The following is a 16,416-nucleotide window of genomic DNA, read 5'->3' on the forward strand; positions in this document are numbered from 1 at the left end:
TGACTTCGTTTTTATTTGCAATAACTCTTACATGCAATATTGTACCATATAAAATAACATAAAACTACAGTTCTGTACTGGACAGCACAGTGAGCAAAACTTGACCATACTGTGCTGTAGAGAAGCTACCATAAAGCCACGTGCTGCGCACCTTCCTGGAGGGTAAGCTGGGATGCGGGTCATAGTCTGAACAGTGAGCCGCAGCCCTAAGTCTAAACTGCTGTTAGACGGGTAAGTCAAACATGGACTCTTCGTAAATACAACTTTGAGGATGTTTTACTATTTTCTAGTCTGTTGCTATCTTCTTCTATGATTCTAATTTTTGAAAACTATATAACATTGTCTTAGCCACTTTCTTGCTTCTGGCTGGGAGGGAAGACAAATGCCCACTCATGCAAGATAGAAACAGAGCTCCCTTCTCTAGCAAGGGGCCACTTCTCCTTGGCTCCAGAGCCACCTCCCCAGGCCTCCACTGCTTCCATGCTAGCCACAGGGTGTAGGGGAGCAGGAGGTCTACAGAGCCACAGAGTGCCTGGAGTAAGCTTGCTGGCTGCCCCGCAGGAATCTGCTTAAAAATAGCTTCCCCAAGCTGAGTGTGATGGCGCATGCCTATCATACCAGCAGTTGGGAGGCTGAGGCAGGAGGATTGTTGCGTGTTCAAGACCAGCCTGGGCTACAAAGTGTTCTCAAGGCCAGCCTGAACTGCACGGCAAGACCCTGTTCTCAAAAAGACACACACACAAAAAAAAGTTTTCCCAGACTTGAGCATCTTTGAGTATTCTCCTTCGCAGGCCAGCTGGAACCAGACCTGCTCTGAATCTGGTTCGGTGTCCTTCGGAAGCACCAGAGTGCTCTGGGTATCCCCCACAGACTGGGTCCCACAGCCCTCTGGGAGGCACCTTGTGGGTGGGGCCCCTGACACAGTTGGGGATCTCCAGTGCTGATCCCCGAAGACTCCTCCAAGGGATATATCTAAGCCTGCTCTGTGGCAAGAACAGGAGACTGAGCTGGGCTACATGCCCCAAACTCCAGCCCAGGGCCCCCTCTTTGAAGACTGTCCTCTGAGGATGCCCTTGGAAGAAAGGATGCTGTCCCTGGAAGAGAAAGAAAATATGCACTCAGATCTACAGAGTGATGGGGTAGGACACAGGGCCTAGGCCCAATGCAGAGGGAATCCAGAATGCGGCTAAAATCAAAGCTGTGACAATTTCCCCTACTAACAGGCCAAAATGCTTAAGTAGTAATTGTTGCCCACCCTGCCTTCCTATTCTGTGCTTTCCCTAGGGAGTTCTTCCTGAGTGTCCCCAGGAAGAGGGTGTGGGGAAGCACAGAGGGTGGAGGGGACTCGGGTTGGACGAGATCTACAGATACCTGCCTGAGGGCTGGGGCTGGAACATCATATACAAGGCTGTGGATGTGAGCCCAGTACAGACAACCAAAAGCCAGGCACAGGCATAGTGGTGCACACCTGTAATCCTAGCACTCTGGAGGATAAGGCAGGAGATCTCAAGTTTGAGGCCAACCTGGGCTACACAGTGAAACCCTGTCTCAAAAGAAAAAAAGAAAGAATTTGCCTACCTCTGCTCCATCTTCAGGACTGCTCCACGCAGGACCTGGGTGGCGGTGACTGGTAAGAAGCAGCCCCAGCACAAGCCAGTGTGGACTCCATTCCAGACCCTCTGTCCTTACACTGGCTTCTGCAGGTAGGAATGATGGTGTCTCACTGGGACTCGGCAAGTGGGGCAGCTGCACACGGCCTCATGACCAGGAAGCCTTGGCAGGTGCTTGGCTGCAGAGTGTGGCTTATGCCAGCTGGCCCTTCCAGGACTCAGGCCCAGGAGCCAAGGATATGCCCACCCACCGGGCCACACCCATTGACCAGATTATTTTATTCTTCAAAACAAACTTAACATGATGGGTGTTATTATTCCCATTCCTTTTCTTGTTAGGTTTCTAGACAGGGTCTCACTATATGTTGTAGGCTGGTCTCAAACTCACAATGATCCTCCTGCCTCACTCTCCTGAGTGCTAGGTATATAAGTATGTACCCCCACACCCAGAAACCTCTGGCTTATTATTCCCACTTTACCACACACAAAAAAATTAAACACTGAAGTTAGGTAACTTGAGTGAAGCTGCAGAATTTCCAGTAAGCTCCAGCCAGTGCACATCAGTGCTCACGTCTCTGGCAGCACAAAGAGACAGCAGCAGACAGCCCTCTCCCCACAAGACCTGGCCTCAGAGGCACAGTGAGGGACCTGGGTCCTGAGGGGAGGTCGGGTGGCAGCACTCACTCTTCCTGTACACACAGAACCTAATGCTTCTCATCTAAGACCAATGCCTTTACCCTCCGAGGAGGCAGCTGCTGTCTCAGACCCGGCTCAGATCCTGCAGTTGCCCCCTTGCCAAGAGGACATGCACACCCAGGACAATGGTCACGGTGTAATGCCACAGGTCACAGGCGAAGATCAAATTGTCAGTGCAATTTACACAGCTCTTATTTCTATGTATTTCAAACTTATAGAAAAACTGCAAAACTCATTCAAAAATTGCACATAGCTTTACTTCCATTTGCTATGTGTTAATATTTTATCCTGCTATCTCTCTTAGCAATGAAATGTTTTAAATATGATAATAAGCTATACGCAATTTCTAAGCAACTTATAGTTAATCAATATAAAGAAATGACTTAAACTCTTGACAAAGGTAACATCACTTTCACACCAGGGCTACAAGCCTACATTAACCCATGCTTTTGAACTAGAAATCTGAAGCCCACATGCATGCCAATGCCAGGACATACAAAATTTCCAGTGCCCACAGGGATACCAGATTATTTTCCAAAGGATTACGCTAAGGGCCTTTTGACAAATAAATTATTGTTACTAAAGCCGTATTTTATTTAATAACTCAGAATGAAAGAGTCTTATCCTCAAACAATAACCAAACGACAATCAACCTCCAAACAATCTGGGAACAATGAACAATGTGGCTGTCACCTAGAAATCTCTCATTCTGAAGACTTAGCCCCACCCCTCCACCCCAGTAACCAGGCATCTCAGTGAGATTACCCAGCACGACAGAAGCAGAGGTAAGCAAGTGGCTCGGAACAGGATGTGTTCTGTACAGCTCCCCCAGTGAGCATGACCATTAATTACATGCGGCAAACATGTGCTAATAAAAATTAAGAACAATACTTCTCGATGACCAGTCGAGGATCTCACAGCCTTCCATATGTGGTTCCACAGACACTGCCACTGTTCCCTTCCTGTGACTCCTAGAAGGGCCCCAGTAACAGTACCTGGAGTTCACTCGGGACACAAACCCAGCCAGGTTCAGGAACACCTACGCGTAGCCTCCCTGAGAACGTCGCCTGTGAACACACAGCCCAGACCCCTCAGTAAATGTCTGTCAGGGAAGTCACATGAAGAGACTGCTCCAGGTCACTCTTGCTGGTGGGTGCCCATGGGTGAAAAAGAACAGTCCGTGTCTTCTCAGTCATAAGGAAACCATTGTCACTGAACCTCCCGGGGACACTTCCCACGTCCAGCCACACGAAGGGCGCCACAGCCGATGTCTCCAGGTCGATGGCAAATGCATCACCTCGCTGGGAGATGGTGGCCTGGAAAGCAAGATGAATATGGGACGGGTGAGGAACAGCCGGGGGTCTAACACCAGCCTGGGGATGTGGCTGCACCCAGGGAGGAGCCTGTTGCAGCCCCTCCACCCCTGTGCTGAAGTCACATGTCCCATGCACCAGTCAGAAACCCAGCAGTGCTTGGAAAATTAACTTCAGCTCATGGAAAATGATCAAACTGTAATTTCAAAGCAAGGAAATGTGAAGTCCTAAATACTAAGGAGAGCATTTCATAAGGACCTTAAAGTTTTCTATTTCTGACTGTTTTTCTCAGAGCAGGAAAGGACCATCCCACATAAGGGCAGTGGTTTACATGGGCTAAGGACACATCTGGACCTGGCTGCAGGCAAGGCCACCACCTGAGCCTCGAGACTCTGAAGCTCAAGCAACCCGAACACTGGCCTGCAGGCATGTGCAGACTGCAAAGGATGGTGACCTTGTAAGTGTTTGTAATGCCTGTGAATTCTACACAATCTCATGGAAGGAGCATGAGGAGAGCCAGGGTGGCTGTGGGGAGCCAGGTGGCTTATTCCACTTACTCAGCACTTAGCAAGCAGGGGCACTGAGCTACACCCTGAAGGTGCCGCTGTGAGGACAGTGTCACCTCACAGCCCCTCCACATGAAGACATGGGGTAGGCGAAGGGGTCAACGAATGCTTACATTTAAAATGTTTATTACAGTAAAGGACACAGGGCCATGAATGACCCCCAAAACTTTCCCCTCAATCCAAACACAATGATCACATCATCCTTGCCACCTTCTGAAGAACTTAAGAGAATCCTCCTTCCTGAGTGTATTTATGAGCACCTGTGATCAAAAATACAATGAATGAGGCTGGGGAGATAGCTCAGCAGTCTAAGCACCTGCCTGGCAAGAGCAAGAACTCAGGTTTGATTCCTGGCACTACATGCTACGCAGGTCCCTGCGCCGTGCTGGGCACTGAAACCTGGTGTGGTCACACAGACCCGTAATCCCAGCGCTGCGGAGGCTGAGACAGAAGGATCACTATGAATCTGAGCTGCATAGTGAGACCTTGTACAAAATACATTTTTTAAGAAGATTTTTTAAAAATACAGTGAATGCTGCTGCTGAGTACCACCCAATGGAAGGGTGAGGTCATAAAAACACAACGCTGTGTCCTCGTCCACCTCATTCACCAGGCCTGACACCATGCGACTCTAGGGCTTCACCAAGGTCAGAATGATCACAAAAGGGAAACAATTCAGGACACTAAGGTGGCCCAACAGCACAACTAAAGTCACTCACAAAACAGGCCCTCCAGAGCTGCTTCAGAAAGCGGCAAGAACACTGGCACAAGTGTGTTTCAAGCAAGGGGGATTCATGCCAGTATGTCTTTTACTATGATGATTATTCTTGGACCTCATCCATGCTGGGCTACAGGGTCTTTCATCAGATTATGTGTGGCATGAAGTACTTCAAAGGGCATTTTTTTACTATAGATAACTCGTCCCTAAGGCACTTGTATGATTATCATTCCAGATCCTGTTATAAAAAGAAAAGCTACACTGACAGCAGCAGAAAAGACAGTGACAAAGCATACTTGGGACAGCAGGAGGGGCAGACTCGGCCTGAAGGAGATGCTGAACACCAAGGTACTTTTCTCTGCTGTCATGAAGAGACAGTGGCTACAGGGACAAGGATACCTGGCTGTCCCAGCTGGCCCAGAGCCTATGTCCCTCCAGCTGTTGGACCCCTGGCCTCTCAGACAGACAGTAAGTGTTCAGCCTACACCAAGCCCTGAGGAAGGACAGCGAATGTCAGGGTTCCTCTAGGATGAACAAATCTCACATAGCACAAGGACAAGAGGCAAGAAGCCCTGGCTAAAGAATAAAAAACATTTTCCAACCATCCATTTAGAAACCAAAGCTTTGTCCTATCCAGTCTTGATTTTGTTTTAGTTTTCTTTCTTTCTGGGGAAAAAAAAAAGCTGTGTGTGCATGGTCACTTCCTTCCTCTCTGTTCTACCTCAGTTGTTACTGAGCATTCAGGCATTGTTATGTGAATATTTTACTATTAATTTGAGAAGCCATGTTTTCAACCTTTATACACTTTTTTTTTTAAATAAGGGTTTGTTTTGTTTTGTTTTGTTTTGTTTTGTTTTGCTCCGAATGCCCTCAGGGGTGGGTTGGCTGGCTGGAGTATTGTGGGGATCGAACTACAGCAACCTGAGGGTGACAGCTTTGTGGAAGCACCCACTTAAAGAACTGAGATATGGACAGGCACCCTTTATATACTTTTTTTTAAAAAAGTAAAGATGCTGAGTTTTTATAAGATTATTTGTTTTTTTTTTAATTTTATTTATTTATAGTGTGTGTGTGTGTGTGTGTGTGTGTGTGTGTGTGTGTGGCCAGCTCAGCCCACCAGGGGGCGGGGCTGGCTGGCATGTGGTACTGGGGGATTGAACCGCGGTCCCTGTGCTTTGCTAAGCTTGTTCTAAGTAGGCGCTTTAGATCACTGAGCCATCTCACCAGCCCCAAGATTATTTCTAAAGTCAATTTTAATAGGGTTTTTTTTGAGGGGTGGTTGTTTTTATTGGTTTTTTGGTACAGGGTCTTACTACACAGTTCAGACTCATAGTGATCCTCCTGTTTTTAGCCTCCCCAGCAGCTGGGATTACAGGTGGGATTAGAGCTCAGCAAGTTCTGGGGGTGGAGCTGGCATAGCATATGGTACTGGGGATTGAACCCCAGTCCCTGCACTTGCCTAAGCAGGCACTCAGTCCACTGAGCTATCTTGTCAGGCTTTCTAAGGTCAGTTTTAAAAAGGCTTTCTTAATGAAGTGAAAGTATAAAAAAAAAAAAAATTGTAAAAAAAATAAGGAGTTTTTTTTGGGGGGGCACTCAGGATGCCTTCAGGGCAGGTCCGGTTTGACTTGAGGATGAAGGGATCAAACCACAGCATCCTGAGCCTGACTGCTTCATTTCAGCAGGCACTTAAACACTTGAGCTAATGGGCAGGCTCCCTGTTAAAAAAAGAATAAGTAAAACAAATTTGAAATTTTTTTAAAATGAAAATTAAACTTTCTAGAAAAATACTGTCAGATACTATGTGGAGGGAAGGGGAAGTCTTTAACCAGTCAGAGCCCATACTCTCCACTGGCACAAGTTTTGTAACAGCACAGCCTAAAAAGCCTATTTTTTTTTCTTGGCAATTACAGACATTTGGTAATTAAGCCATAGATCAGGGTGTGTAGTGATTAACAGGGCAGACTCACAGAGTCCAAGCCGAGATGCAGGACCCTACACTGCCACCTGGTCTCTGGTGAATTTGTTCTCTGGCGCAGCACAGAGGCTAGCTAGCACATGAGGCTATTCTGAAGGTCAGAGGGGACACAGCAAAGCACTGGGGTCACAGTGTGGGACCCACAGAGGGAGCAGTCAGTGGGAGGCTAGGGTGGACACTGAGTCCTTGGAAAAATCCTTCCTGCAGGTGAAAACCTCTGGTCTTTGCCTCCAGCTGAAGGGGTGTCTCCCGCAGGCCACAGGTCACCCACAGCCGAGGAAACATGCAGCTAGGACGCAGCCTGGGGCAACCTGGCTTACCGTGATATGTGCCTTGAGCAGCCCCTCAGCATCCTTCAGGGAGGACAAGAAATGATAGTTGACTGGACTCACGAGCTCACCGCCGGCTGAGAGGTGGAAGGAAGCCACACAGGCTTGCCGGGTGCAGTTCCCACACCTGCGCAGCAGGCGGGCCACGGGCTCACTGTACAGATGGGTGGCGGCCCCTGCCTTCATCACCAAGGGCTCTGTGGAATGGGCACACTGGGGTTGCAGAGAGTGCCAGGAGTGCACCATCAACTGTGGAAGGAAGCAGGAAGAAGGAACACTGAGCATGGCAATGGCTACTGCAGTGGGAACAGCACGCCTGTCGGGGGACAGCAAGGCTGGGTTTTAATCCTGGGCTACTGACTGCTGGCCATGTGACTGAGTTCCCAAGTCACCAAGCCTCTGTTTCTTCACGTGGAAAAGGAGGCCAATGGCTGCATGGGCTTCTCAGGTTGTGGAGAGAATTAGAAAACCAGCCACAGGAGGCCATGAAGTAGCCTACACACAGCTACTTCCAGAATGGCCAGCACCATCCAACATAGAGGCTTGCTGCCCTTCTCTCTTTCCTTATGCTAGTTATAAATGGAAGCTTATTTTTCTACCTAGCCATTCTAGGTAGTCTGATTTCAACTTTAACATACCAAGCTTACCCAGTTCTTTTTGTAAAATTTGGACTGTTGGGGCCAAGGAGATGGCTTAGTAGAATAAGCGCTTCCCTGGCAAGCGCAAGGGCCTGAGTTCAATCCCCGGTTCCGCAAAAAAAAAAAAAAAAAAAAAAAAAATTTTGGACTGTTGCCTGCCTCTCAAGCTTATAAATAAGCTTACACTTTCATGCACTTTGCCATATAATTCAGGTAAGGCACTATCCAGACACCTCCAGGGAGACAGGCTGCTGTGTCCCCTCAGAGACAGAACCCTGGCCTGCCAAGCACCAGCCTGCTGTCCAAACCATACTCTGACCCCACAGACAGCACATTTTCTACTAAGGGCACTAAAGATATTTTGATGCAAATCAATTCCTTTCCTGTTTGACCTCAAAGTCATATAACCAGAGCATTAAAAAGCTAATCTGCAGCCCTCTGCGTCCATGAGCAAGGGCCCTTGGAGACTCACAGTGAGTGTCACATTCTGGTCCTCATGCAGGTCAGACACTCCATGAATGTAAAACACATCCTTGTCCTCAAAGCCCACAGGCAACAGTGGGTCGAAGAAACGGCGGGCGAAGTAGTGCAGCATCTTCCACTTGCCACCGTACTCTGCAGACAGCAAGGAGGCCGGGGAGCCCAGGGTCAGCTGGCACAGACCCTGTCCCCATGGCTTGGGGGGAGTGTACAGGGTGAGGGGCCCGGGGCTCAACACAGCAGAGCTCTGGGCATCCTGGGCACCCTGTCCCATCACGCTGGCCCTCCGACTTGTTTGATCCAAAGCTATTATTTTCATTACTATCTGAACTCTGCCTCAAATCACCTCCAGGGAAGGTCAAAGACTAATTCTTACTCCTTCCTTTTTGCTGACTACACCCAAGTAGATGGATCCCTCAAACTACAAGCTCCACGCCAATCTCTCACCTGCTGCTAGTGAACCGCAGGCAGGCTGGATCTCTGACTCTATTACCCTCCTGTCCTTGAAGTATGCTAGATGACCTTACAGAACAACTGCATCGGAGGAAGGAGCACTGCAGCGCCTAAGTGGGCCAATCTTCCCCTAGGCAGAGCTCTCCTATACTGAACGGATGTTCACATTCATACCCCTGTGGCCCTGAGAATGCTCTTTTAAAAATCCACATTCTATGCAATAATTGTAAGATATGTGGCTGGGACCTCTGGGCATGAACTGTCCTTTGCTGACCTGCTGTGACTGCACAGAGTGCTGAGGGTCAGGGTGGAGAGTCTAGTGATTGGATTGGGAGCCCCTGGAGACTGGAGGGGCACACTTCTGGGTGGGTCTGGGTAGGTCACAGGTGTGACATGGGGTCTGTGTTTGGTCCTTGTCTCCTTCCTCTCTGGCACTGCTCCCCTGCTCTGCTCGCCTGCTGCCATGAGGTGAGCATTTCCTCAGCCAGGTTCTTCTACCATGACTGTTACAGCTTGGAGCCAGCTGACCACAGACTGAGTCACCTGAAACTAGGAGTCACTAAACCACTGTTCCTTTAAGTTCTGGGTGTCAGGTATTAGGTCCCAGTGATGACTAACATACATTACTGCTAAGGCTGAGGAGACATTGCTGACGTGAGCCAGGGCTGTGGGTCACACACCCGGTTCCTGCAGCCTCTTAGGCTCCCGTCCTGCCTCCATTCATCTGGCCCTTCAAGCTCTGTGCATCCTTAGTCCCTCTCCCTTGGGTCTTGCTTCTCTCCTTGACATAGAAGACAGTGAAACTCTTACCTAGAGAGGACCAAGAAGGAGCCGGCCAGATGTCATTCAGCTGCCAATAGAGTGCCCCCATGGTGTGGCCCTCACCAGCCACTATCTCGCTCCGGCTGCGACGGTAGAACTCAGTTTCTATCTTGATACACTGGGCCTGTACCACCTGATTGGGGGAGATACACACACACACACACACACACACACACACACACAGAGCCATTATTGTGTGATGAGGCCATGTCGATCAGATGGAATTATAGGTATGAGGGGTTTCATTTTTAGAGGAAATTAGATGAACTAGAGGATTCAATTAGCAATAGGAATGTCATTATTACACTAGGTATAGAGCTAGCTCCAGCGAGTGACAGCAACTGTTGTAACAGCACGTATGTTTGAGAGTCTTGGTGCTAAATTTATTATAGCAGTGAATGACAGCTAGCTGTGGTAGCATACACCTATAATTCCAGCACTTGGGAGGCTGAGGCAGGAGGATCACTTTGAGTTGGAAGCCAGTCTGAGGAACATAGCTAGACTCTATCTCAAAAAGGAAAAAAAAAAAAAAGGTACAAAGGAAATAGGACAATTTATAGGGTTATGTGCTGTGCTGAGGTGTTTCTAACACAAATGGGAGTGCCGCTGGGAACTAGATTAAGGTCATGGTGAAAGAGGAATACATTTGGCCCATGTCCCGAGACTGAGGGAGGCTGAGCTTACAGGCAATGGACAACCTCATCAGACAGGGAAATTTCAAAGCAGCGAGCCCTCAGGCTGCAGGTTGGGCTTGGCTGCCTACTTTTAGCCAGATTGAAAGAAAAGCAGCAACAAGGAGCAGAGAAAGTTAGAAAGCTGGGCCAGGAAAGAAGCCGCAGAGGGCACGGTTGACAATTCAGGCGCTCTGCACAGAGACAGCAGGAAAGAAGCCTGAATGGCATCTCAGGAATTGGCAAAGACCACAGGTTCAGAGATGCAGGACACCAGAACAATGACACAATTTCAGTCCAATGATTTTCCACAGTTCTCTTTTAGGAAGAGAATCCCAGGATCCCTCCTTACCCCAAATTGCCCAGGCCAGCAAGGCCCATAGAGATCACTACAGCTGTGGCTCAAGCAGCCCAGGCACCGCTCAGGCCAGCAGCAGGCATTCACCGTCTATGGACACAGCTGTTGCAGGTGTGCAGAGTGTGAGGGTCGAAGGGGTCATGAAGGCTTCTGCTGAGATTCTACAGACAAGGCTGGGAGGCCAGGCAGTATACTGCAGGACAGAGCCCATGCAAGCAGCCCTGACAGGGTGCGAGGAGAGCCAGCCTGTGAGACATCTAACGGTGGGCCTGCAAGAGCAGGGCTGTCCACGCCCTGGGGAGCAGCATCCGCCCATGGGGGCCCGGTGCTGGACAGTTAGCATTATTAATATCAGGCTATTCTAACACCATTTTTTGAAAATACCATTTCTTTCCCAATTTTGTTAACATAGGAATGTAAATCACATAGGTGTTATAGACAACAGTATGGAGGTTCCTCAGAAAACCAAAAATACCATAAGCTCCTGCAGTTCCTATGCTGAGTCTGTGGCCAAAGGAAAAGAAGTCAGTATGTGGAGGCCACACCTGCAGTCCAAGACCTCACAGCACAGGTCACAATAGGCAGGACAGGGAATCACGCAAGCATCTGTCACCAGAGGGGCAGCATGTATACATCAAGGAATACGTCTGGTCTTCAAAGCAAAGGAAAACCACTCATTTGTGAGAATACGGGTTAATCCAGAGGACATTATGTTAAATGAAACAAGCGAGCACAAAAAGAAAGAGACTACATGATCTCACTTAGGTGCAGGGCATACAGAGCGTAGCATGGTCACCAGCGCTGGGTGGGGCACTGGTGACAGGACAATGCATCTGCAGTTACACAGGAAGAGGAAGTGACAGAGTTCTGCTACACAATGTGGTCCGAGGCTAAGAACAAGATGCTGCATGCTTGGAAGCTGCTAATAAAGTAGTTCTAATGTTCTCACCACAAAAAAAGGACTAGGTATGTGAGTAATACACACCTTAAATTGCCTGATTAGGCCATTTCCACAATGTCTATGTGTGTGTCATGTTCTACACCATTAAAATGCATGTGTGTGTGTATTCAATTAGAAGAAAGCTACTTACTTTTACTTAAGAAGGACTGATTACAGCCATGTGTGTTTATTTCTACACTCCACTTTACTGACTCAGTCTAGGTCTGGCCGTAGGTGAGGATCCCACTGTGTTGGACAACGTACTTTGTAATAATTTTAACGCTGGGATAGGAGTTCTCCCACTTTATTCTTCTTTTGCAAGATTGGCTCTGACAAGTCTTACATTTCCACATGAAATCTAGGATCTACTTGTCCATTTCTCAAAGGAAGTCGGTAGGAATTTTTGAGAGATTACAGTTGAATCCGTAGCTCAATTTGAAGAACATTGAGCTTGACAGTTAAGTCTTCCAATTCATGAATATAGGATGTCCTTTCATGTCTTTATTTCCTCCAACATTTTTGGTAGTTTTTAGTGTGACAGTCTTGTGTCTCTTTGGTGAACTACATTAAGTAAAGAAGGTCTTTCAGTGATCTGACTTGGGATTTTCCAGTTTGGTAGAAGAAACACATATTAGGACAGGCAAAATAGCTCAGCAGATAAGAGCCTGCTTAGGCAAGTGCAGGAACCTGAGTTCAATCCCTGACACCACATGCTGCGCTGGCCCCACCTCTGAGTGCATTCAGCCAGCCACCGAGACCAGGTGTGGTGGCGCACACCTGTAATCCCAGCACTGGGGACCCGGCTGAAAACAGGAGGATCACTATGAGTCCAAACTGTGTAGTGAGGCCTTGTGCCAAATACATTTTTTTTAAAAAGAGACACATATTCAGTAGAACCATATTTCTAATTTTTTAAATAATCAACTAACCAAGTGGTTATTTTATAATTTTACAATAATTATTATTTTGTTTGTCGAGACAGAGTCTTGCTATGTAGCCCAGCCAATCCTCCCACCTCACCCCACCCCGAGTGCTGAGATCACGGGTATGCCATGGCCAGGGAAACTATACTTCAAATTTAGACTCCTGATCTTTCCTGGAACTCACAGTCTGGATGGAGCCAGATGCCATCTCGCCATGCCCGGCTGCATCACCTGCTACAGTGACAGCCAGCATGTGAGCAGGAGGCTGGCACAGATTCTCCACAGCAGGCTGCTGCAGGCAGCGGTGTTGGTGAGATGGCTATTAAATCCATGCTAGACTTAGGATCATATTTTCAATTTTCAACTGACTTTCTGGGTGTAACCTCATTGTAAGTCAAAGGACATTTCTATTCTACTGTTGTTGATGCTATTATCAATGGTGTTGTTTACTGAATCCCATTCTCACATGGTTCATTGCTTGGCATTTATACACTGACCTCATATCCTGCAATTCTACAAAAATGTTTTTGGATACTTTAGATTTTCTAAATGTCACCTGCAAATAGGGACAGTTTTCCTTCTTCCTCCCAATCTGGCTGGCTTTCATTTCACTTCCTTGCCTAACTCCCCCAGCCAGAACCCCCAGTTCCACACTGAACAGAACCAGCAAGAAGGCAGCCTGGCTGATTCCTGACCCAAGGTGAAAGCTCTCTGTCTCTTGCCCTTACATATGTTATGAGTGGCAAGTTTCTCAAAGATACCCTTTATTAAATTAAGGAAGCTCTCTTCTAGTCCTAATTTGTTGATTTTTTTTTTTTTTAATCATGAAAGGGTGTTAGGTTTTGTCAAATGCTTTTTTTTTTTTTCCATCCATTAGATGGGCTGTGGTTATTCTTCCTGTATTGTACTAATCTGCTGTATTGTTCTGGTTGGTTTTCAGTGTTGAACCAGGACTCCTCTCTTGGAGTAAATACCACTTGATTATGTTGCGCTATCCTTCTCTGTGTGGTAGGTTTTGTGGAGGATCCCCTTTCTTTGTTTTCATAAGAATACTGACAGTTAGGCTGTTTTTCTTGATATATCTTTATCTGATTTTGATATCAAGGTAATATCGGCTTCACAAAATGAGGCATAAAGTATTTTCAGAATTCACTAGTGAAGCCATCTCATGCTGAAGTTTTCTTTATAGGATAAGTTTTTTGACCATTAACTCTTGTTAGTTGCTATAGGTCATTCAGATTCTGTATTTCATCTTAATTTTTGTAGGTTATTTGTCTAGCAATTTCTCTATTTCATCTAGGTTACCTGATTTGCTGCCATATAATTGTTTATAATACAGTGGAACATCAGTTCAGACTTGATTCTTTTCGTGATTCTGAGTTGGACAAGAACTGAATCAGTTCAATGTTGACCTTATGGGAAAATATTGTTCTTGTCTAGTTCATTTCGCCACAAGAGTCACAGACAGAATGGAGTTTGTGAACCAAGGTAGCCCTGCATTTCCTTGCCATGCTTTTATTTCTGTACAGTGAGTAACTATTCACTCTCTCACTCCTGGGTCAGTCAGCTGAATCTCTGCTTTTCTTCCTTGACCAGTGTAGCTAAAATAGTTGTTGATTTGTTGATTTAAAAATAAAACAAAACTGATTCATGGTTTCCTTGATTTTCTTTAGTGTTCCAATTTGTTTCTTATTTAATGTGCTACATTTCTCATGGCTGCTTTACTTAACTGAATATTAACATTATAATTCAACCAAGCCCCTCAGTCATTGCAGAATGGCCCTATCTCAGCTGAGAAGTGAAAATATTACACACGGGCTTTAAAGCAGAAAACATGCTCCTCAATGCTCTGCATCCTTGGACAAGCTATTAATCTTCCTGAGTCTCTATTTACTCATATATAAGATACAAATAGCAATACAGGTATGTGGAGACCCAAAAGAATTGCATGAAAAAGTGAGCAAAGCCAGTCTGGCCCAGCACTCTAGAAGCCTGGGGCAGAAGGTTCATGAATTTGAGCCACACCTGGGCAACTCAGTAACTTAGTGAGTCTCTCTCTCAAAATAAAACACTAAAGAAAAAGGCAAGAGGATGCAGCTCAGTGTAAAGGTCCTGGGTTCAAATCCCAGAGAAGGAAGGGACATAGGGATAGAGGGATGAAGGAAGGATCCAAAACAATTCATGGCTAGCACCAGGTATTTAATAGACAGCCAACCAAAGCAGATCACATGCCGACTAAAGCCTTCGCCGCATATGGAGGAATCCAACATGCAGCGTCCTGTGTCCCTAGTCAGTCCTTCACCTAGGGTGCTCTGCATGTCACGCCTCTTTTATCCCCTCCCACCACTACCCACCCCACCATGAGAGCCTAGGACAACCTGGCTCTCTCATCACATCCCGGTGCTGCTTACTGAACCAGTGGATGGCACCAGCAGCAGGTGCCACCTACCCATGCCCACAGTCCAACTCCTTTCTGAAGTCAGCTGATGGGGTTACCTGAGCCACAAGGAGATAAGACAGTCCTGAGGAATATATTTGTTGAGCCATCCCCAATCAGGAGTGCTCAGCAAACAAACAGGGGAGAAATAAAAGGATAGGAGAGCTGTAACTAAAGGTCGGCACAGACTGGTTTCAGCTAGCTTCCCATCCACCCAGCATGCTATCCACCCACCTTCCTGTCCCTCCAGCATCCTGTCCACCCACCTTCCTGTTCACGCAGCATCCTGTGCTGGTCACCATCAAGAAGCAGGCTGGGGGGCTGGGGAGATAGCTTGGTAATCTAAGCACCTGCCTGGCAAGCACAAGGTCCTGAGTTTGATCCCCGGTACCACATGTTATGCCAGTCCTGGAACCCTGGGTGCACCCTGCCAGCCCCAAAACTGAGCATGGTGGTGCACATCTGTAATCCCAGCCTGGGGAGGCTGAGACAGGAAGACCACTACAAATCTTAACTGCATAGCGAGACCCTGTATCAAATAAATAAATAAAAATTTGAAAGAAAATAAGAACAGGCTGGTGCAGAAGCCACACACATGGTGCTCACAAGGGTATCAGTCATCACAGAAGGCGTGAAGTCTCATGATGAAGACACACAGAGGTGTGCCTGAGCAGGGGCTATGGAGGATAATCTGACAAGAGAATTCAGAAAGTGAGGCAAGACTATTCTCAAAGAGTAGAAACACTGAAGAGAGAGCCTCCATGTGGCTATCAGACTAGAGAAGGCAGGACAGGATGGACATGGAAAGAAAATCTCAAGCCTTCTCGGGCAAGATTTTGTCAATGGTCACACCATCAGGCTAATTATCAAGAAGCCTTGAAAAGTGGCAAACACCCTGCTCCTCAGAGCTGTGAGGGAAGATGAGGAAAAGGGTGAGGTAGGAGAGAGTCAGGGAGATAGATGGGAGAAGCTTACACAGATCCAAGATGGAGGCTCTAATGCCATCGTCACAGGAAAACCACATACTTTATTTACCCTAGTACTTCCTGTCTGTACCCAGTCAACAGAATCCAGAACTAAACAGGAAACCAGAAAAAGCTATAACTCATAGCCCTTTCATTGTAAACCCCACTTGCTGGGGTTAGCACCAAAGTAAAAGTGAGAAGCGGCCCAGGACAAACCAACCAGAACCACACTGAGGGGACATTCATGCCATATTGCTGACCTGTCATCAGCAAACTGGCCATAGAGAATGTCTGCAGCGCGCCCACTCCTCATCATACAGCTGGCTGCCTAAGAAGCCCAGAAAAGAACAATTATTTCTGTCAGGTCCTTGAGGAAAGAGAATAAAGCTACAATGATAAAATGAACAGCTGGAAGGAGAGGGGACAACATGAGAAACAAAGGCTGAAAGGTCTCTTCCCTCCTCCTCCTCCTCCTCCTCCTCTTCTTCCTCCTCCTCCTCCTTCTTCCTCTCTCTCTCT

The 16,416-nt window shown here is 47.2% G+C and overlaps 1 protein-coding gene across 1 annotated transcript in view; it reads right to left on the bottom strand.

Annotated features, from left to right (window-relative positions):
- Positions 1 to 2,639: 2,639 nt before the first annotated feature.
- Positions 2,640 to 16,416, bottom strand: part of Manba (mannosidase beta) — a 95,351-nt gene continuing 81,574 nt past the window's right edge. Inside the window, exons 14-17 of the mRNA XM_012517473.2 lie at positions 9,592 to 9,736; positions 8,321 to 8,463; positions 7,202 to 7,459; positions 2,640 to 3,622 (exon numbers count right to left, since the gene is read on the bottom strand). Coding sequence (XP_012372927.1) covers positions 3,398 to 3,622; positions 7,202 to 7,459; positions 8,321 to 8,463; positions 9,592 to 9,736 — 771 coding nt within the window. The 3' untranslated portion in view covers positions 2,640 to 3,397. The remainder of the gene's footprint in view (positions 3,623 to 7,201; positions 7,460 to 8,320; positions 8,464 to 9,591; positions 9,737 to 16,416) is intronic.

The sequence above is a fragment of the Octodon degus genome, unplaced genomic scaffold (assembly GCF_000260255.1).
Source record: "Octodon degus isolate 3935 unplaced genomic scaffold, OctDeg1.0 scaffold00183, whole genome shotgun sequence".
Classification (NCBI taxonomy): domain Eukaryota; kingdom Metazoa; phylum Chordata; class Mammalia; order Rodentia; family Octodontidae; genus Octodon; species Octodon degus.